The sequence below is a fragment of the Pleurodeles waltl genome, chromosome 7 (assembly GCF_031143425.1).
Source record: "Pleurodeles waltl isolate 20211129_DDA chromosome 7, aPleWal1.hap1.20221129, whole genome shotgun sequence".
Lineage (NCBI taxonomy): Eukaryota > Metazoa > Chordata > Amphibia > Caudata > Salamandridae > Pleurodeles > Pleurodeles waltl.
This window is the reverse complement of record NC_090446.1, coordinates 1,082,304,871-1,082,327,745: the sequence shown is the minus strand read 5'-3', so window position 1 is coordinate 1,082,327,745 and position 22,875 is coordinate 1,082,304,871. Positions and strand designations below refer to the sequence as shown.

Below are 22,875 nucleotides of genomic sequence, written 5' to 3'. Positions count from 1 at the left end.
AGAGACTGTGGCTTTGCACTACCCAGGATAAAGCAGTGGGCAAACCAACCACTTGAGAGACTGTGGCTTTGCACTCCCCAGGATACATCAATGGGCATGGAGCCCCCTTGTGGAGCTGGCGTCGTGCACTCATCCGGCTGAGGTGCCCCCCTCCCTCCCTTCCCCCTGAGGTGCCTGTTTTTTTTCCGATCTGATACCCCTGCAGTGTTCTCTCCGTTTCGATCGGGTATCTTGTGTGGGCCTTGCCCATGCATATTGGGCCCAGTGGTCCACGGCTATATTGGTGCAGTACCTGGACTTGAATTCTTGGTGTACATATTTGTTTATAGTGTATATAAAATTTTGACTAATGGATTTTATATGATAACAATCGTTCAACTCCTTTCCTTTCGTCATTGCGTTCTTCCAGGGGGGGTTGGGGGTGTAAATGTAATGTTTCAGCATGTATTTGGTATGTGTGTTGTAGTGGGTGGGGGTGGGTGTGTTGCGTGTGTGTGTCACTCTCTTTTCCCCTCCCCTCCCCTCACCGTGGTTTTCGCCGCCGTGGGTCGTGCTCCTGGTAGAGGAGCAGGAAGACAATTGCAGGGAGTATTTGGAGTTCTGGCTCCATGGCGTCCTGGCTCCTCGTGGGTTGTGTAGAGGTGAGTGTTATCCCTTCCAAGTCCTGTTTCCGTCGTGTTTTTGTTCACGTTGAATCCGCCCCGGAAAAGGTGGCGGATTGGGCTGTCATAATAGTGTGGGCGGTACATTGTGTTCCGCCTGACTGTTGGCAGTGACCAGCATGTTGTTTGTCTGTACCGCCGTGGCGGTCGGAGTGTTAAAGTGGCTGTCTATGTTGGCAGTTCCGCCATGGTCGTAATCCCATTTTTTTTCCGCCGGCCTGTTGGCGGTATTACCGCCGCTTTAACAACGACCGCCAGGGTTGTAATGAGGGCCTAAATCAGTTGTAACAGTATTGATTAAAAGTGTGTGTGTAGGAGGAGTTACAGGTCTAATAATATGAAAATTAATAAACTTAGTAGAATTTGTTCATGAAATGTTAAATATTGGAAATTACAGAGGCGAAATATAGAAGATGATTGTTACATGAGTTTCAACGATGAGGAACAAGATCTTGAAGAGTTCGTGAATCAATAAAAAAAAAAAGAGTGCCAAAAATATCGGAAGGGGCATAAAATTAAATCAGTGGTTAAATGTGCATGTTATAATTTAAGATTAGTATGGTATTTACAACGATGAATATATAAGATATCCATATGTACGTAGTACAATCAAATTAGGTTACCTACAACACTCGCATAGCACCATGATTGTAAGAAAACAGTTGTTATAAAGAATTAATATTACATCAAAATGTAAGTTATTCGATCATCAAAGGCAATCTCTTCTGAAGATTATGAAATTAGCCTACTTGTTATAACCAGCAGTGCCATTCAGGATCCTTATTAAGACCTTGATGTACAGTATCAAGACGGATAATAAGTCTACTTTCATTCTGTTGGAGTTCAAGATTACCTCCTCGAGGATGTTGTTTGAGTTGCATTAAACCACTGAAGGTGAAAGAACGTGAATGAGGGTGATTTCACAAAACGTTCAACTAATGGGCATTTAACGTCATCCTTTTGAATGTTGCGATAATGTTCTTGTATCCATATTTTAAGTGCTCTAGTTTTACTTCCTATATAGGCTTTGTTGCATGGGCAATTGATAAGATAGACTATGTTGATGCTTTCACAATTAATGAAGTCCCGTATCGTGAAAGGTTGGTCATTAATGGTGATTATTTTTGTTTTCGTTAGGACCAATATGTAGATGGGGCACTTGGTACAGGTATAGAAACCTGTAGAAGGTCACATGAAGTTGTAGCTTGATTTTTCGTTGTAAAAAGAAGAACAAAGTTTATCACTGAGATTGGGGGCTCTCTTAAAGCCAATTTGTGGGAAACGAGAGATGCATTGGTTGATTGAAGGATTACTGTAAAGTAGGTACCAATGCTTGCAAAATAATTTGCGAATAAACTGATGGCCATTGTGAAAGTGTGTGATAAAGCGGATCGGCGTGTTTTGAGCAATTGTTTTAGTCTTCTTGAGAATGACATTGCGATCTATTTTAGCAAATTGTTCCTTGTTGTTCTTTAAATTCAACATGTTATATACTCTAGTAGCTCAATAATTTCAGAGGAAACATGCTCATAATCCTTTTCATTACTTTAATTTAATCTGGCTTGTCTGAATTCACCTGCTGGTACATTACAAATCGTACTCTGTAGATGACAGCTGGAGGCATGTAAAATAGAATTAGCTGCTGTACTCTTTCTATGGAGGCAAGTGTGCAATTTGTTATTATCAATATACAGTGTGAGATCTAAAAATTCTATTTTGGTTTTTGAAATTTGATATGTTATATCAATGTTCCATCTATTGGGTGTTAGGCATTGTAAAGAAATGGTGGAGTAATGACTCTTGTCCATGCCAAATAAGAACAATATAATCTATGTAGCGACCCCAGAAAATGATGTTTTGAGAAAGGTGCTCCATGTCATCATTCCAAAGCCAGTATCTTTCTACTGCTCCCATAAAGATACATGCATAGGGTGGCGCAAATTTGGCGGCCATCGCTGTACCTTGTAGTTGTAAATAATATTCTCCTTTAAAGAGAAAAACATTATTCTTAAGACAAAAAGATAACATTTCAATGATCATCTCATTACGTTCTAGAAAGTGCACTGATCTTGTTGACAGACAGCTCTTGACAGCTTCAATCCCATCTTGATGTTTAATCGAAGTATATAAGCTAACAACATCTATGGTAGCTAGTATGTAGTCAGGTTGCCAATCAATATTTTGTAATTTTTGCAATATATCTTTGGAGTCTTTGATGAAGACTCTGGAAAGATTGTGCATGAAAGGTTGAAATTCAGAGTCTATAACGGTGCCTAAATTGGAACAGATGGAATCGATGCCTGAAATAATAGGTCTTCCTTTCGGAGGGAACCTTCCTTTATGTATTTTCGGTAAGAGGTGTAGTGTGGGAGTAGTAGGATGTTGAATGAAAAGAAAATTCCTTTCTTACAGGGTGAGGATTAGTTTGGTGCACCAATGATCTAATAGGGTTGTAAGTTTTGCTGAAATTCCCTTGTTGGATTTGAAGGAAGTTTTTTTTATAGCATGTGGTATCATTGATTTGTCTGTAGATTTCTTTCAAGTAATCACTGTTGTTAAGGACAACTACACTGCCTCCCTTATCTGCTTCCTTTACGAGAAGAGCATTATTGTTTTGTAGTTCCGTGATAGCCTTTCTTTGGTCAGTTAATGTCTGATCGGAGGTAATGTTGTTTTTTGCATATTTTCAATATTGTTGGTCAAGAACCTCCATCATAGCTGTAAAAAATAAGTCTATGGAATTGCCTGCAGGTAATATGGGAGTGAAAGTAGATTTAATTGGGAGGTCAGATTGTTCACAAAGTGTCATATCAATGTTTAATTCTTGAGCAATTTCAGTAAGGGATTGGTCTTGTTTCCCTATATTGGAAAGATTGGTGAGTAACTGTATTGATTCCAAATCTTAGATTGTAAAGTTACTGGAAATTTGTTGTTGCTGAGGTACATTAGACTTGGCTGGTACAGAGGCAAAGAAAGACTTGAGTTTGAGTTTACGAGTGAATTTGAAAAGGTCTATTTTATTTGTACATGCTTGCATGCCCTTACCAATTAAGTGTTTGATATGTGTTACCCTATTTGCCACTTTTATTTCTTCAAGAATTGATAAATTTACATTCAAACCAATGATACGAGTTATATTCATCCAATGCGTCTTTGGAATGTTAGGGAATCGTAGTCCTGCTTTCCTACCGCTGCTACCAAGCTCACAAGAAGAGTGAACCTATCCTGCTATAAGCAAAATAGTTTCTTAAAAGCATCCACAAAGTGAATTCATCGGACACTTCTCAGCCATCCACCTACCTGCTTCAAAGAGGGGCCGTGTACTATGAAATGAAGTGTAGAGCTTCAAATAAAAAAATGCAAGTACGGTGGGCATAGCTTTTGTGATGATATTCTAACCGGTTATTGTTAAAAAATAAAAATAAATAAAAAAGGATATGTATATGGTCTTTTTCTTTCAGGTACTTCCAGGTGATCTACACTGTCTCCACCTGAAGAAAGTGCAGAAGCCAGAGTGGCAGAATAATCTTCTAGTGTAAGCAAACCCATTAGGGTCATACACAACCTTCCTCAGAACTCTACAAATGTTATCACTGGCTCTTTGCTTATGTAAGAATAATGTCCAACTGATTCAAACAAAAGGTTATTTAAATAATCCCATTGCAGTTTTCATGGCATGTGGAGATAGGTTGTGAAAAAGCATGCCTAATAGCAGTTACAGCACTGATTAATCCCAGTTGGCTATTACATGCAAGAAAATGTTAATCAGTGCTATAACTGCTATTAGGCAAGCTTGTTCACAACCTATCTCTACATGCCATGAAAACTGCAATGGGATTATTTAAATAACCTTCTGTTTGAATCAGTTGGACATTATTCTTACATAAGCAAAGAGCCAATGATAACATTTGTAGAGTTCTGAGGAAGGTTGTGTATGACCCTAAAGGGTTAAACACTATAAAAATAGGGAAACAGTCTCATAGTTTGCAACATATAATAACACATCTTCCATATATTGGGTGTGAATATGTAAAACATCCCTTCACCAGACACCATAATCTGCTAGCCTACATCTTTACCATATACATTAGATACTCAGCAACCAAGGCAAAATCAGACTGGAAAGTGGAATGCCTTGCCTTGTAGCTCTCCAAATATGTATCTGTAATGATACTCTGCAGAGTATATGCATACAGTTGGGGCAGCATATAAAAGTAACTGGGATCAACTTCTGGGTCTTTTCTCGCTGTTCGCGTATTTAAACTACGTAAGGCTTTGGATCCTGATCCTAATGGTCATAGAGCAGCAGCAACAGTCTCTTGAAGTTAATCATCATAAATCTACCAAGAATAAATCCTGTCAAGTGCAAGTGTGCCTTGTTCAGCACCAGTGGGCCCTGTTGCCACAGGTTTGGCATCTACAATTAATAATGATAGGGTCTGTAAGAGCCGCTTTTCATTGGGCCCTTATTCGGTTTATGGAGCGCTATAACCAGTGTCTGGTGCAAAATGTCAGCAGAAATCAATTAACTAGAGCCTCATGAAAAAACTCTTATAGCTTGGGAGCAAGTAACATACTCAATAAAAAAAGAAACCGAAGTGCCTTTCATACTAGGATCCTTGCTACTAACTGAAACGCATGGATTATTTCCAGATGTGGTGGCTTGACACAGGGCCTCTTTCTACTTTCTCTGCAGAACAGTAACATGTTTCACCCAATAACTTTAAGATTTCATCCGTCTTGCCTGATCTGTTATGTGTTGGCTTGAAGTGTTGTATAAACACTTTGCTATCAGCCAGATATGCTACCAATTCCCCCCTGTAATTGCCAAACATCAGTATACCACCCTTTTTGCAGTTCGGCAGCCAGGCAAGAGTCCTACCAGTCTTTTCTCCTTTGCTGCATTCTTTGGGTAAAATAATTCCTAATCAAAATTTGTCAATCATATTGCTGCTTCAGTGTATTCGGTCTCCTGAATATTAGCTTCCCATATCAGAGTTTTCCTGATCTATGTCACGGTCCCCGGGCACCCGCTGCTCACTGAAAATAATTCTTAACAATACATGCTAAGTACAATACCTCAATGTACTTAGGAATGTTTGGTGAGTACTGAGTTAGAGAGTCAGAGTGGAAGACAGCTGAAGGGTCTGTGATTACCTATGTTCCCTGGATGAGCCGCTTTACTTCAGATGATTGACACATGAGAACTTATTTTCTTTAACAGTGAGGTTACAAAGGGAATGGAATAAGGTAACTAATGCGGATCCCTTTTCCTATTCATCTTATGGAGAACAATATATGTACTTGATGGTGATTTGGTGCCTTGTGTGTTCTTGCTCAACTGAAGCAATTCATTCTGTTAACCTGGTGTATACTTCTAAATTCCATCTCTGTGATGCGAGCGGTGTCCGATTGTGACTATGCAGAACAGAATTCCTTTCAGCAGCTTACCTTGTCAAGTTAGAAATGAAGCTGATCAAAATAAGACTTGCCAATGCTAGTATGAGGATATACGTACAAATATATGTTGAGTATGGACCTATCAGAGAGCTTTCTAAATAGGCAGTGAATTACTTTTTTACGTACATTACATTTTGACAAAAGGATCAACAGACTTAGGGCTTGATTTAGATATTTACGAATGAGTTACTCCATCAAAACGGTGAAGGATATCCCATCCACCAATATCTAAATCCCATTAAATCATATGGGATTTAAATATTTTCGAACAGGATATCTGTCACCTTTGTGATGGAGTAACTCATTCGTCAATATCTAAATCAGGCCCTTAGTGCATAAAGACTTATATGCATATCTTGTGGGTCTTAATTGACTGCAGTGTTTTCAGGTGTTTATTATGATTACAAAAAACTCAAAAATACATCAGTAGTGGTTTGGCTTTACCAGGCTGTAGTTATTTGTTTCACACATCCTACTTGTAACACATCAAATATTGTTCATTTTTGCTTTACTAGAAACAAAACATTAAAGTAAAGATGTACTTACTGCATGTGTATAACAGTTAGCAGCATGTTCATACCATGTGGGTTTGTAGCGGCAATTTGCTGGAGCGGGGTGGTTCATAAATCTGTGAAAAGAAATTAATGAGTATCAATTTGCCTTTTACTGTGACACAAATGTCAATCCTGCCTTCCTCAGTAAGTGAACCTAAATTGAACAGAAATCAGGCTGAATGGCAAACATTTGTGAAAGTGCATAAATGAAATTTACAGCACAACACATACTTCACTTGTCTTCAATCAGGAGGGCCACAAAAATTCAGCAACCACACGCTCATGTCCACCCAAGTGGAGAGACAATGAGACTGCAAGTGGAAAGATGACCCTGAATTGCTGAACAGATGTTTGGGAGTGATAAAGCCTATGTAGGGTTTATTTCCTGTATAAATTGGTCCCTTGAGTGCCATGGTTTGTGGGTTTTACTGTCCTTGTGACTCCCATACAGGGTGAACTGTGATCTATGTGCATTTTGAATTTATATGACCCAGGCCCAACATATGTGAAAAGATATTCTGGTCAAACGGAAATCATCCATCCATATAAGCTGGACCACAATGGTTTTCAGTAGATCTAGTAGTGATCTATCTGTGAAGGAAAGTGGGATGGGATATGGAGATGTGCAATATTAAGTCTACAGGGAGTGCAGAATTATTAGGCAAGTTGTATTTTTGAGGATTAATTTTATTATTGAACAACAACCATGTTCTCAATGAACCCAAAAAACTCATTAATATCAAAGCTGAATATTTTTGGAAGTAGTTTTTAGTTTGTTTTTAGTTTTAGCTATGTTAGGGGGATATCTGTGTGTGCAGGTGACTATTACTGTGCATAATTATTAGGCAACTTAACAAAAAAAAATATATACCCATTTCAATTATTTATTATTGCCAGTGAAACCAATATAACATCTCAACATTCACAAATATACATTTCTGACATTCAAAAACAAAACAAAAACAAATCAGTGACCAATATAGCCACCTTTCTTTGCAAGGACACTCAAAAGCCTGCCATCCATGGATTCTGTCAGTGTTTTGATCTGTTCACCATCAACATTGCGTGCAGCAGCAACCACAGCCTCCCAGACACTGTTCAGAGAGGTGTACTGTTTTCCCCCCTTGTAAATCTCACATTTGATGATGGACCACAGGTTCTCAATGGGGTTCAGATCAGGTGAACAAGGAGGCCATGTCATTAGATTTCCTTCTTTTATACCCTTTCTTGCCAGCCACGCTGTGGAGTACTTGGACGCGTGTGATGGAGCATTGTCCTGCATGAAAATCATGTTTTTCTTGAAGGATGCAGACTTCTTCCTGTACCACTGCTTGAAGAAGGTGTCTTCCAGGAACTGGCAGTAGGACTGGGAGTTGAGCTTGACTCCATCCTCAACCCGAAAAGGCCCCACAAGCTCATCTTTGATGATACCAGCCCAAACCAGTACTCCACCTCCACCTTGCTGGCGTCTGAGTCGGACTGGAGCTCTCTGCCCTTTACCAATCCAGCCATCTGGCCCATCAAGACTCACTCTCATTTCATCAGTCCATAAAACCTTAGAAAAATCAGTCTTGAGATATTTCTTGGCCCAGTCTTGACGTTTCAGCTTGTGTGTCTTGTTCAGTGGTGGTCGTCTTTCAGCCTTTCTTACCTTGGCCATGTCTCTGAGTATTGCACACCTTGTGCTTTTGGGCACTCCAGTGATGTTGCAGCTCTGAAATATGGCCAAACTGGTGGCAAGTGGCATCGTGGCAGCTGCACGCTTGACTTTTCTCAGTTCATGGGCAGTTATTTTGCGCCTTGGTTTTTCCACACGCTTCTTGCGACCCTGTTGACTATTTTGAATGAAACGCTGGATTGTTCGATGATCACGCTTCAGAAGCTTTGCAATTTTAAGAGTGCTGCATCCCTCTGCAAGATATCTCACTATTTTTGACTTTTCTGAGCCTGTCAAGTCCTTCTTTTGACCCATTTTGCCAAAGGAAAGGAAGTTGCCTAATAATTATGCACACCTGATATAGGGTGTTGATGTCATTAGACCACACCCCTTCTCATTACAGAGATGCACATCACCTAATATGCTTAATTGGTAGTAGGCTTTCGAGCCTATACAGCTTGGAGTAAGACAACATGCATAAAGAGGATGATGTGGTCAAAATACTCATTTGCCTAATAATTCTGCACTCCCTGTACAGCAATGTGGGTTATGACTATGTTGGATAGTTGATAGATCTTCTCCTAGTAAGGTTTCATTAGTTTACAGCTAAAGAACATATGTTCTGAGCCTCCTTGCATGTCTTTACAATTCCAATATATGTTGGACTCAATCAGTTTAATTTTGTAAAGTTTGTCCGGTGTCCAACACGACAAACCTAGTGTGAAGAGTTTGGACTCAATGAGGGAGGGGACGATTTTATCATGTAAGTCGTTAGTGCAGTTGTTATCCCAGTTCTTTTCTGAAGGAGAGTCTCTTACAGTGTTTCTAAACATTTTTCCCCGCGGAGGGGACGGGTTTGAGATTATGTATACTGATTAATTTGTAAATCTTGGTGGTTATATGGTCTGTTGAGTGCCCCTTTCTTGAGTAAGGGGATTGGGTCAAGATCCTTAAGAGGTCTAACTTTAGATATTTTTTTATTTTATTTTATTTTTAGAAAATTGCAAAAGTCAAGGTTGGGAAGGGAGTGGCCATATTGAGGTTCCACATAGGATAGGGGTCTAGAGGTAGAATATAAGTCTTTTGATGGGGCAAATATCATTGGCTGCCCTAATAGGTTGTAATGATAATATGTTTTGATTATAGTCTTTTTACTTTTCAAAAGAGTTAGATGGTTGGATATAGTTATATGTGTGGACATCATCCTGTTAAGATGTAGTATAGCTCTACTGATGTTCGAGATTATTTGTTTTCAGTGTGGGACTTTCTAGTGAGACATGGCCAAGGTTCAGGTAATTTGAAAGCAGTGGTAAGCTCCTGTTTCATAGGGCGCCAAGAAGGCTTGACTAGAGGGTTGTCAAGAAACAACTGGATGTCTTAGCTAGACAGAGAAACAGTTTGAAGGATTCAATGAAGCCTGCACCCATTCTCTCTGTAGCCTAATGATAATTTCCAGTATGATATTTTGTCTTTTTTGGTTCCATAGTAAATTGGAAGGGACATTGTCCACTGAGAAAAGAATGTGATTTTGGGGACGTGCATTGGAGGAGCCGGGAGGAGGTGTCACTGCTGCTGGGCAAGGAGCCCTTTAAATTCACGCTGCGCTCCCGCCTTCGCGGGACGCGCATTGGAGGAGCCTGGAGGAGGTGTCACTGCTGCAGGGCAAGGAGCCCTTTAAATTCACGTTGCGCTCCCGCCGTCGCGGGACACGCATTGGAGGAGCCGGGAGGAGGTGTCACTGCTGCAGGGCAAGGAGCCCTTTAAATTCACGTTGCGCTCCCGGCGGCGCCCGGGCGAAGTGCGGGCCCGTCCTTAGCCCGTCAGAGACCGGAGGAGGCTGGGCTGGGCCCCCTCTCTTTCACCTGCAGTAAGAGATCTGCTTGTTATTTAAGAGAGTATAGATTATAGCACTATTCTATATTTCTTAAAATTGAGAAGCCCAATCTTTACTCAGCCCTTCCTTCATCAGTCCCTCCTCTAAGTCTCTAAGTTCTCCCACTGTAACTGCAATTTGGACATAATTCAGAGGGCTCCACTAAATAAGTATATAGAAGTGCGTCACTCGAGGGGAGGAGCAGTCAGGGCAGGAGCCCTTTAAACTTTGTTCTGCGCTCCCGCCGCCGCGGGAAGCGCATCACTCGAGGGGAGGAGCAGTCAGGGCAGGAGCCCTTTAAACTTTGTTCTGCGCTCCCGCCGCCGCGGGAAGCGCGTCACTCGAGGGGAGGAGCAGTCAGGGCAGGAGCCCTTTAAACTTTGTTCTGCGCTCCCGCCGCGCCTGAGACCGGAGGAGGCTGGGCTGGGCCCCCCCTCTTTCATCCGCATTACAACAACAGTAGGCCTCTTCCATAAGCTTCTACTGGCATCCGGAGGATATCATCCAGAGGGCTGTTCCCAAACAAATCCAAAACAAGCACCCAGCTAACGAGTGAGAAGCTGCCACCCCCGGAAGAGGGTTGTTAGGCAGGGCCAGTTACTCCAGTGACAGGACATTCAACTCATAAGAAAGGGAGCTGTCTTCCTTTTCTTTTACCACTGTATTTTGTGTTTATTTTATCTTATCTTACGGGCATCTTCTTAACATGGGAAAAAAAAGGCTATAGATTTACCAGCGCAATCCAAGGATACTAAAATCGCAAAAAAACGCCCAAGTAGACCTTTGAATCTGGGTACACCCAACGGGTCTAACCCATTGGATGAAATAGACCTCCTAGTTAAAGAAGTTGAGTCTATGTTAGGTACACAAACAACTATAGGGGCAAATAATCCAAAGAGAGGCCCCCCTAAGGATAGGAAAATCCCAGAGATATTTAAAAAGAAGGGGTCAAGGGATTCTATAGATACTATAACAGGGGCTGATGGAGATGGGGGCCCGCATAACTGTAGGGGCCCCTTCCCAAAACCCACTCATAACATAGCGAGTCCTCCAGTATCCCAGTGGGGTCTCTCACATGTACCACACACACCAACTCTCCTACCACTGACCCCGGTGATCAAGGTGGTCCCTAGCTTATTCTGTACTAATCGCTTTGAACCTCTATTAGCAATAGAGGATTCGCCCGTGCCCACGAGTGTGCCCAAGTGCAAGCCAGTAGTTGGAACACCCAACCCTAGTGTTATCTCACCGATCCCCCAGTTCGAGTCGGAAGGCAAAGAACCTGCAGCTAGTAGAGACAACCTGGCTACAGTCCTTCAGAGAGTCGATGAAGTTAAGGGATTGGTTTTAGTATTAATAGATCTTATGAAGAGCAACCGTGCGCACCAGCATGGAAACAACCATGCTTGTGCAGGGATTTGTAAAGTTTGTGGGGAGGTCAGGGGGGAAGAAGCTTTCCCATCATCTGCCCCAACAAAGGGGACGGAGTTAAGGGATAATTCTTGTCTCCCCATTAGAGGGGGGGACAGCTCTTCAAGGGAGGGAAGATTACCACTGTGATCCCAACATAGATAATATGAGGCCCAGAAGGAGGTCTACAAATGTACCTAGACACGGAGACCGTCAAGGTAACTGGTCAAGTAATTTAACCAGTGACAGAGCTAGAGGTAGGACCAGTAGACCCGACCCACCGGAAACTGTCCAAGAGTCCAGTTTTACACAAACCCCTAACAGGTTACACAAGATCCCCTATAATAACATCACTCTCTCTCGCTACAATATTGAGAGTACAGGTACTAAAGAACAGGACCTGCCTACAAGTCAGGGAACAAACAAAATCTATTTGACTAATGTTCCAAAACTATCGTCAGGGTTAGCTGAGAACCAAGCTTCCTTGATTAACAAAGTCATACACTGGATACGCTCCTGCCGAAGTTGTCTCTCTGTTATTCGTTCTGACATAATATCGGCCAAGAGAAGCAGCATCACAGGGACCAATTTTGACACAATAACTATTTATTTTGAAGACAAGTATATGGTGACACAATTAATGGATTTTGATTCTCGTACCCACTTGGATAACGCAACAACCAGGGGGGGAATAAGACTCATGTTACACCCACATAATTCTGGACCAGCCATGGGACCGGCAGGATTCGATGGTTTAATTAATTCCCATGGAGGTGCTGTACGAAAGGAAGCTACTAATCTCAGGCCGCTGCCTAATCCTGTATGACTGACTACTGAATTAGTAACTAATGTGACGGCCCGCTCCAAGGCCTTACATTTGACGGGGGATGATAAAGCACCATCATTAGACATTTGTAGTAATGACCCGAGCGCGGTAGAAGCTGGATGCACAACCGTGGTGATAAACCAAGATAAATGTACGTTAGAACTTATGTCATGGGACGTTGCCGGCCTGGCAAAAAAATTAGATGATGGTGATTGGGCCTCTTTTATTAAAAAAATAGACATATGTCTGTTTCAGGAAACTTGGGCGGAGGATGCTACTAATATAGATGGATTTCTCTCATTTAGCGCACCTGCTATACCTCCAGAGAAGGGGAGGGGCCGGGCAAAAGGTGGGCTCTTATTACTTGTTAACAAGAATCTGCAGTGTGACTATAAGCTTTTGGAAATTGATTCTGTAGATCTAAAAGCCATGTGTATTACGTTCAACAGAAGATTATCAATTGTTATTGTTAATGCTTATATACGATCGGTCCCATATGGCTCTGAGTCCCATACCCTGGCTATTCTGTCCGAATTTGTAGGAAGCCTCCACCCCTCAACTATTCTAATCATAGCTGGAGATTTTAACTGTACCTTCGAGCCTTCTATTCTCATAAGTGGTTTAACTGATGAAGAAGATGAGCAGTGGGGGATCCCACAATTATCCACTACCCGGCCTTGCAAAAAATCTCGGGTGGCCATGCAATTAGCCACATTATGTTTAAACCATGGCCTTAGGGCCTGTAATGGTAGAACTCCATCTGATATGAACAGCGCACCAACTTTTAAAAGGGGCATGTCTATAAGCACTATTGATTACTTCTTGGTCGATGTTAGGTTGTGGCCCCATTTGGTAGATATGAAAGTAGAAGTGAGATGTGATAGTGACCATTTCCCCTTGCTCCTTACCCTTTCTGGAGAAATGTTCAGGAGAACACTTAACAACTATGCTACAATAATTCCGCCACCTTGCTGGAACAACAAATTCACTAAGATTACTTGGCCAAAAGTGATGTCCAACCCTCACCATATTAGAGCAATATATCAAAATTTTCTTAAATAGTTTGGCTGAGTACGAAGATCAGGCTGTGGGGAATATTCCGACTCTCAAAATACATGACAGCATGACTACTCAGCTACGGGGGTTCTTTTATAAAACAAGGCGGTCAAAGCCACATGAAGGGAAAGGGGCACGCAAGGGAGGGTTTGATGAGAGGTGCTCAAAGGCTAAGTCTGGGTTAAGAGTAGCAGTAATGTCTGGTTCCCAGGGGGAAATTAAACAAGCTAGGTCCTTATACAAAGTAACTTTGTCTAATGCAAAAAAGCGGTGGGAGGATTCCCTGTGGCAGGAATTATTAGATGCTTCCAGAGAGAAGAATAACAAGCATTTTTGGGAACTTCTGTCTAAAAGAGAAAATAGAGGTAGGAGTTGTCCCAGCAACCATATTCAACCAGAAAGCTGGGTAGAGCATTTTACTACTCTTGATGCCCTACCAGAGGGCCCAATGGACACCAATGTGGTCCAATCTCCAACAAAACTGTTGGAATCAAATTCCAGCATGGCCCTCCAAGTGGAGGCCCAGTGTGTCCCTGAGGGTTGCATCATCTTTAAAGTAGAATAGACCCTTGAGGCTATAAATAGCCTAAAACCTAGCAAAGCACCTGGACCAGACAAGCTTCCTGGAGATCTTTATACAGGGAGTGCAGAATTATTAGGCAAGTTGTATTTTTGAGGATTAATTTTATTATTGAACAACAACCATGTTCTCAATGAACCCAAAAAACTCATTAATATCAAAGCTGAATATTTTTGGAAGTAGTTTTTAGTTTGTTTTTAGTTTTAGCTATGTTAGGGGGATATCTGTGTGTGCAGGTGACTATTACTGTGCATAATTATTAGGCAACTTAACAAAAAAAAATATATACCCATTTCAATTATTTATTATTACCAGTGAAACCAATATAACATCTCAACATTCACAAATATACATTTCTGACATTCAAAAACAAAACAAAAACAAATCAGTGACCAATATAGCCACCTTTCTTTGCAAGGACACTCAAAAGCCTGCCATCCATGGATGCTGTCAGTGTTTTGATCTGTTCACCATCAACATTGCGTGCAGCAGCAACCACAGCCTCCCAGACACTGTTCAGAGAGGTGTACTGTTTTCCCTCCTTGTAAATCTCACATTTGATGATGGACCACAGGTTCTCAATGGGGTTCAGATCAGGTGAACAAGGAGGCCATGTCATTAGATTTCCTTCTTTTATACCCTTTCTTGCCAGCCACGCTGTGGAGTACTTGGACGCGTGTGATGGAGCATTGTCCTGCATGAAAATCATGTTTTTCTTGAGGGATGCAGACTTCTTCCTGTACCACTGCTTGAAGAAGGTGTCTTCCAGGAACTGGCAGTAGGACTGGGAGTTGAGCTTGACTCCATCCTCAACCCGAAAAGGCCCCACAAGCTCATCTTTGATGATACCAGCCCAAACCAGTACTCCACCTCCACCTTGCTGGCGTCTGAGTCGGACTGGAGCTCTCTGCCCTTTACCAATCCAGCCACGGGCCCATCCATCTGGCCCATCAAGAATCACTCTCATTTCATCAGTCCATAAAACCTTAGAAAAATCAGTCTTGAGATATTTCTTGGCCCAGTCTTGACGTTTCAGCTTGTGTGTCTTGTTCAGTGGTGGTCGTCTTTCAGCCTTTCTTACCTTGGCCATGTCTCTGAGTATTGCACACCTTGTGCTTTTGGGCACTCCAGTGATGTTGCAGCTCTGAAATATGGCCAAACTGGTGGCAAGTGGCATCGTGGCAGCTGCACGCTTGACTTTTCTCAGTTCATGGGCAGTTATTTTGCGCCTTGGTTTTTCCACACGCTTCTTGCGACCCTGTTGACTATTTTGAATGAAACGCTTGATTGTTCGATGATCACGCTTCAGAAGCTTTGCAATTTTAAGAGTGCTGCATCCCTCTGCAAGATATCTCACTATTTTTTACTTTTCTGAGCCTGTCAAGTCCTTCTTTTGACCCATTTTGCCAAAGGAAAGGAAGTTGCCTAATAAATATGCACACCTGATATAGGGTGTTGATGTCATTAGACCACACCCCTTCTCATTACAGAGATGCACATCACCTAATATGCTTAATTGGTAGTAGGCTTTCGAGCCTATACAGCTTGGAGTAAGACAACATGCATAAAGAGGATGATGTGGTCAAAATACTCATTTGCCTAATAATTCTGCACTCCCTGTAGATCGGAACCATATATCTGGTCCTGGTATATTAATGCCATCTCAAATAGCATAGCTGCAGGGGGGCAAATTCCAGGTACATGGAAGGGGGCAGAGATCATACCCATTTATAAAAAAGGAAATGCTAATCTTCCAGCTAACTATAGGCCAATTAGCCTTATAGACAACCTACAAAAGATCTTTGCTAAACAAATTTTTGCAGAGGCTAATCAATTGGGTTGAGGAGTACCAAATCCTTTCCCATTTACAGGCAGGGTTTCGTGCAAAAACTAGCACGATAGACCAGGTCTTTCGATTGGCCATATTGCATTGGAAATATGTTCTTGTTGCCAAGCAGTGCCTGTATGTGGTATTTATAGACCTGCGATCGGCTTTTGATCTGGTCCCAAGAGCCAAACTGTGGGAAGTGCTGGGTAGATTGGGAGTCCCAGAGGATCTATTACTCCTGTTAAAACGACTACATGAGAACACGTATGCCCAAGTGAGGTGGGGTGAACAAGGCGAACAGACAGAACAGATCCCAATTAGAAGGAGAGTTCGCCAAGGTTGTGTGCTAGCCCCCCTACTGTTTACCATATTTATCAACGAAGTAGTAAAGGCTGTGTCCATAGGCCAGAATGATGCCCCTTCCCTGAATACACAAAAAATTCCCATCCTGCTCTTTGCCGGTGATTCACTTCTCATTTCTAAGACACCAATAGGGTTGCAAACCCTTGTTGACCGGGTTATCCAATTTTGTAGCGATCATGGGTTGGAGGTTAATATTAACAAAACAAAACTGATGGTGTTATCCAAGGGACCTAGGAAAAAATGTTCCATTCATATTGAGGGACTACCGTTGAAGGAAGTAAGCTCTATAGATTACCTGGGAGTTAGGCTAACTAGTAAACTATTATGGGAAGAGCAGATTACAAAAAGTACAGGGCTCCTACAACACAGAGCCTCATCTATATTGCGTTTCTATCAAAGCACCTCTACAAAAGTTGTTTCCCCAGCAATTAAAATTTATACAGCTAAGGCTCAAAGTGCAGCCCTGTACGGAGCGGAGGTATGGGGTTACGCTAACTGTAACAAAATCAGTGTGGGGGAAAACAATTTTGCAAGGGCTTTAACTGCATGTCCACGCACCACACCCCTGCTTCCATTATTTCTAGATCTGGGGTTAAGCCAAGTAGCAGATCTAGCTACTCTAAGACCTCTCCTTTATTGGATCAGGTTATGGATAACCCCCGAACTAGATATATATAAGACCTCATTACTCGATCTATTGAAATGCCAAAACGCTATTACTCTTCCCTGGATTCGCCATGTGGCCCATTGGCTTTGGCTATTGGGTCTGGGTGATTATTGGGAAAATCCCCATAAATTAGAGAGACGGCATAAAAACGTTTTAAAGTTAACCTATTGGTCTTATGTTAAGGATAACTACATAACCCACAAATCCCATGGTCGCTTAACTAATTCCTTCATTGATATTAAATGGTCCCCAAAGTTTGAATCCTATCTGGATGTTATACCGGATTTGCAGGGCAAGAGCTTATATGCAAGGTTTCGTTTTGGCTCTTTGCCCTTGATGTCATTGATCCATAGGTGGGGGTCGATTAATCTTCCCGATATATGCCCTGCCTGTGGCAGTACTTTCGAAACCATTGAGCATTTCATGTTCTTCTGCCCAGCCTATGCGATTCCGCGATTAAAATGGATTCGCAATATTTGCAGGGACATGGGATTCAAGAACTGCTCTTTGGCTCTACGGGTTCTAAAAAGCCATAATTCAGCCGACGTAATTCTTTCAGTAAGCAAGTATTTAGCAACAGCTTGGCGCATACGATGCCATCTTCAAAAAGTAATTTAAGGTCTCATTTCTTTTATAGATAAGTTTTAGAGTCATATGTGTAATTCAAGTTATTGTTTTAATGTTTTTACACCAATTTATAGATGTGTATTTATTTATTTACTTAAGAATTATTTATTATCTTGTTTTTATGTGCTTTTATGGTCATTGATCGAATAAAGCTGATGATGATGATGATGATGAATGTGATTGGTAGGGCAGAATTTTCAGCTGCATTTGCCTTTCTAATAAATCAAGCAAGTAAATCACAGTGAGAGAACGTTCATATATTCACAGCTTTTGCCAGCTGTAGCCAGGTTCGCCTCACAATTGTATTTACATTCATTTTCCATCAGCAACAAACCTTTAGAGATAAAGCCCTCATTACAACCCTGGCGGTCGGTGTGAAAGCGGCGGTAATACCGTCAACAGGCCAGCGGTTAAAAATAAAAGTAAAAAAGGGAATCACGACCATGGCGGAAACCGCCAACACAGACAGCCACAGCGGTAGAAACACACACGGCGGCAGTAACCGCCAACAGACAGGCGGAAGACAATGTACCGCCCACAGTATTACTAGGCACCAATCCGCCACCTTTTCCGGGGCGGTACCAACGCCATCAAAAGCACGGCGGAAACAGTACTTGGAACAGAAACCACTCACCTCCCGACACCCAACGAGGGACCAGGACGCCACGGAGCCAGAGTTACAGGTGCTACCAATGTTGGTTTACCTCCTCTTCTACCAGGAGCAGCAAAGACGGCGGCGACGACCACGGGGAGTACTGCACCTAGTACACGGGGAAAGAGAGTGACATACACACGCAACACCCCCACCCCCACCCTCACCCACAACACCATACACACAAACACATGCATCAACATTACATTTACACCCCGTAACCCCCTGGAAGAAAGCAAGGACAAAAGAAAATGATTGTAACAAGTGTAATCATCTGAAATTCAGATATGGAAACAGGTCTGTAACAGATCAGTATATAAAAATATGTACAGCAACTACACAAGTGCGGATAGTGTTCCATTCATTGTCCGTGGACCAGTGGTCCCAAAACGCATGGGCGAAGCCCACACATGATACCTGCCTCGAAACAGAAAGAACACTGCTGGGGCACCAGGTTGAAAAAAAAAAACAGGCACCTCAGGGGGAAGGGGAGGGGGGGGTCACCTCAGCCGGATGATGGAACAACGCCACTACTCCTCGAGGGGGCTCCATGCCCACTGATTGGTCCTGCGGAGTGAAAAGCCACAGTCTCTCTAGTGGAAACTGTTCTGTACTGGTTCTGGAGGGGGCTTAGTGCCCACAGTGCTGTATCCTGCCAAAGACTGGGGTAGTGAATGCTGTTCTCCACTGGTTCTGGAGGGACCTTAGTGCCCAGAGTGCTTCATCCTGCCAAGGACTGGGGTAGTGGATGCTGGTCTCCACTGGTTCTGGAGGGACTTTGTGCCCAGAATGCTTTGCATGGTGTGTGTGGCAGTTCCCATTCCCGCACCTGGGTGTCAGAGCCATGAGATTTCCTGGGAAGAGGTAGCATGATACTCCATGGAGGCAGAGACACACTCCACCTTGGGGCGATTCAGCCTGCCAAGTGCTGGTACTGCCAGTGCTGGTTGTGGTGCCTCATGTATGCTGTGCAGGGTCCCGGACGTCTCCTGCAGCCTCGGACGACTGCCCACTGGGGATGATGTCCACGTCAGCTGTAATGGCACTGTCTGAGTACGGCGCGGGGCAGGTGGTGGTGGTGTCAGAGGCGGACATGCTGGCGGTGGTGCATGTGTCAGCACTTGTGGAGGGAGACAGCAGGACGACTCCTGCAGCCTCGGACGGCTGCCCACTGGCCATCCCCACCTTGGAAGTCGCTGCTGGGACCTTGGTACTGTCCTCTTTTGTCTTGCAGGAGGCCTTGCTGCTTGGTTGGTGCGGCTTGTCCTTTAGGCATGTTGTCCCCTTCTTCACCTTGGCAGGTGGCGGAATAGGGTGATCCTTGGCCTCATTAGGTGGCTCACTGCCAGCCCTGATGGGTGTGGCCCACGATGTTACAGGACTTGCAGGGACCACACTGCTGGAGGATTTTGTGGCTGAGGTGCTGGGCTGGGATCTGGACATCCTGGCCCTAGGGGGAAGGATTGGGGTGGGGTTGGGGAGGTGTAGGGAAGAGGTCAAAGTTAGTGAGGAAACGTTTTTTTAGACACACTGGGACGGGAAGATGGAGGGGGTTTGGGAGTGGAGGAAGAGGTAGTGGTTTTAGGAGGTGTACGTCTGCTTAATTTGGGTGAGGGTGCATGGGCTGGAGGCTGTTGTGATGTGGATGGCTGTTGAGTGGGTGTGTGCTGGCGTTTGTGTAGTTTAGGAGGAGGGCTCACAGACACACTGGGAGAGGACACAGGGGACGTGTGAATGGTAGTAGAGGTGGTAATTGCACGTCAGCGGTGTGTGGTGATGGGCGTGCTGGTGATGGAGGTAGTGGCTGAGGATGTAATGCATGCAGGTGTGAGTGGAGACGAGGCTGGGAGGGAGGAGGAGGGGGACACAGTGGATGTTGCTGTGTCTGCATAGGTATGGTGATTGTGTGAGTGCCTGTGGGATGTGTGGTGCTTATGTTTGCCATGTCCACTCTTGAGTGTTGATGAGTGTGCATGCTGGTCTGATGGTGTGCTTGGGATAGGCTGAGGTACAGGGGATTGGGTCAGGGTAGTGGAAGTTGGAGGGGGGGGGGCCTGGACACAGGGACAATGGCTGCCATCAGTGCTAAGGCTATTGCCTGAAATGCTCTCTGTTTGGCCGCCACGCCAGAATGAGTGCCCTCCAGGTATGCATTTGTTTGCTGCAAATGCCTCTCGACAACCTGGATGGCATTCAAAATTGTTGATTGCCTAACAGTGAGGGATCTCAGGAGGTCAATAGCCTCCTCACTGAGGGCAGCAGGGCCTGAGGTGACTCGGGCGAAGGAGATGCCCACCCTCCTGGGTGAGCGGGCACGGGAAACTTGATGAGGGGTTGCTGGAAGGGCAGTGCTGATGAGGGGGGTGGCGGCAGTACCTGTTGTTGCGGTGAGCACAGAGGTGCCCGCCCCCGCAATGGAGCTCCTATCAGAGGAGGAGTGGATGTCGCTGGTGTCTCCTCCTGTCCCCGTCGTGGAGCTCCCCTCGCCCTCCATCCCACTGGTGCCCTCAGACTCCGTACATTCACCCTTCAGAGCCATGTGGGTTGAAGCTCCCTCCTGCTCCGGTGCCACTGCTCCTCCGCCAGATGATGCTAATGCACACAAGGACAGGGTGAAAAAACAAAAAGGGGGGGGGGGGGAGGGGGTGGAAGACAGAGGAGACACATGGTCAAAGCCTGTAACAACAACACCGTTGGCGGACACAACACACAGGGAGCAGCCCTATGCACTAGGCCATGCACTAACAGTTCAGGGGAAAATCACATGCCCATGGGGGACTGTGCCTAGACCCATTTGATGCACACCTGGAACCCATAGGAGCCTGACTAGGTGTAGAGGGCCACTACCACTTTTGGGGTTGGACTGGCACTGAGCCTGCATAACAATGGATCTACCCTGGCATGCTTGCCCTGCCCTAGGGGAACCCACAGCCCTCTTCCAACACCCAAAAACCACATAAAGCATGCAGTCAGCTGCATGAGACAGTACTCACTGCCTTGTGGCTGCTGTGATGCCCTCAAGCACCCATCCAACTCCGGATATGCCACCGCCAGGATCCGGTACATCAGGGGGGTCATGGTGCGACAGGCACCCCTTCCAAGTTGGGAGGCAATCCCCATCTGTGCCTCTGCCGTCTTCTTGGTCCAGTGGCACAGGTCCTCCCATCTTTTGCGGCAGTAGGTGCTCCGTCTATGGTAGACCCCCAGGGTCCACACTTCCTTGGCGGTGGCACGCCAAATACCCTTCTTCTGGTGGGCGCTGACCTAGAGGAAATGTAAAGCAGGAATGGATTTTACTCCCCCGTCTGGTTATTCTTACTCATTGGCCACAACCACCCACCCTAGCCTACAAACACATACACTGACCATCCTCACATGCTGGCCTCTGCCCACCCCCCACCTGTATCTTCCATCAATGCCACTCCATACATTCATGTCCCATCCATCATGCTCACAGTGTACTCACCTGTTTGTCTGGTGGACCGTAGAGTTGCGTGTACTGGTGGAGGACCCCATCCACCAGTTTGTAAAACTCCTCTGCAGTGAAGGCAGGAGCCCTATCCCCAGACACTGAAGCCATTGTCGCTTCCAGACTAAGGTCACAGCAGCACTTGCAGTGTAGGTCCTCTCCTGTTGAAGGTCAGGTATCAAGTGAGTGAACGGATAGAAAATGGCAGTCACGTCTGCGGCGGTGCGTACCATCACCGCAGGCGTGCATCGTCATTGGCTCCTGGAACCCATAGGGCCCAATGATAACCAATGTGGAATTGCGCTGCAGTCTTCGTCCGCCTACCGCAACGGTGTACAACGCCAGCGCAATTACCTCAATTCCCCCGTCCCTCCTTACAGGTCAGGCAGCCGCCATTTTAGGTGGCCACATGGCAGGCCAACTAACTGCATCAGTCTCCAGCCCAGCGACTGTCACTAGTCCGCCTGCGGGATAATGACCCTGCATACCGCCATGGTTTTCGTGGCGTCTGTACCGCCATGAAAACCATGGCGGTAGGCACTATCAATGCCAGGGAATTCCTTCCCTGGCACTGATAGAGGTCTCCCCCGCCCACCTCGCCCTCCCCACAGTCCTCCCCCAACAGCCTCGGCCCCCCCTACCAAACCCCAAAGCTGATAGGGCTCCCTCCCCCACCTCCCCACTCCATGGGCCCCCCATACATACCCCCCACTCACGCATGCACACACCACTCACACACACACACAATACACCCAACACACCACACCCCCTGCATTCATACACGCACTCACACACACCCTCTATACACGCACAGTCACACCCCCATTCACGCACACAACACCCCCCCTCCCCTGTTGGACGATCAACTTACCTGTCTCAGTGGTCATCTGGGAGGAAACGGTTTCCATGGCTCCGCCAGCAGCATCCCGTCACCACAACACTGCCACACTGAATACTGTAACGTAATTTGGTGGGTGGTGTTGTGATGACGTGGTGGTGACGGTGGCGCAACCTCCACTGCACCACCGACCGCCAGTATGGCTGCTGCCAGCTCTCCGCCCAAATTATGGCGAAGGGTCGCCAACAGTCATAACATGGTGGTCGGAAGACCACCAACACTGTCAGTCTTTGGTCTGGCTGGACTTCAGCAGTCTTCTTAGAAGACCGCCAAAGTCATAATGAGGGACAAAA

General features: G+C 44.8%; 1 protein-coding gene across 3 annotated transcripts in view; it reads right to left on the bottom strand.

Annotated features, from left to right (window-relative positions):
- The window catches only part of MMD (monocyte to macrophage differentiation associated), a 153,940-nt gene that overhangs the window by 119,967 nt on the left and 11,098 nt on the right, over positions 1-22,875 (bottom strand). For all 3 annotated transcript variants that reach the window (XR_011194192.1, XM_069200023.1, XM_069200024.1), the window contains exon 3: positions 6,669-6,750. Coding sequence is in view for 2 of the 3 variants with exons in the window: in XM_069200023.1 (XP_069056124.1) it covers positions 6,669-6,750 (82 nt within the window). In the remaining variant the exon portion in view is untranslated. The remainder of the gene's footprint in view (positions 1-6,668; positions 6,751-22,875) is intronic.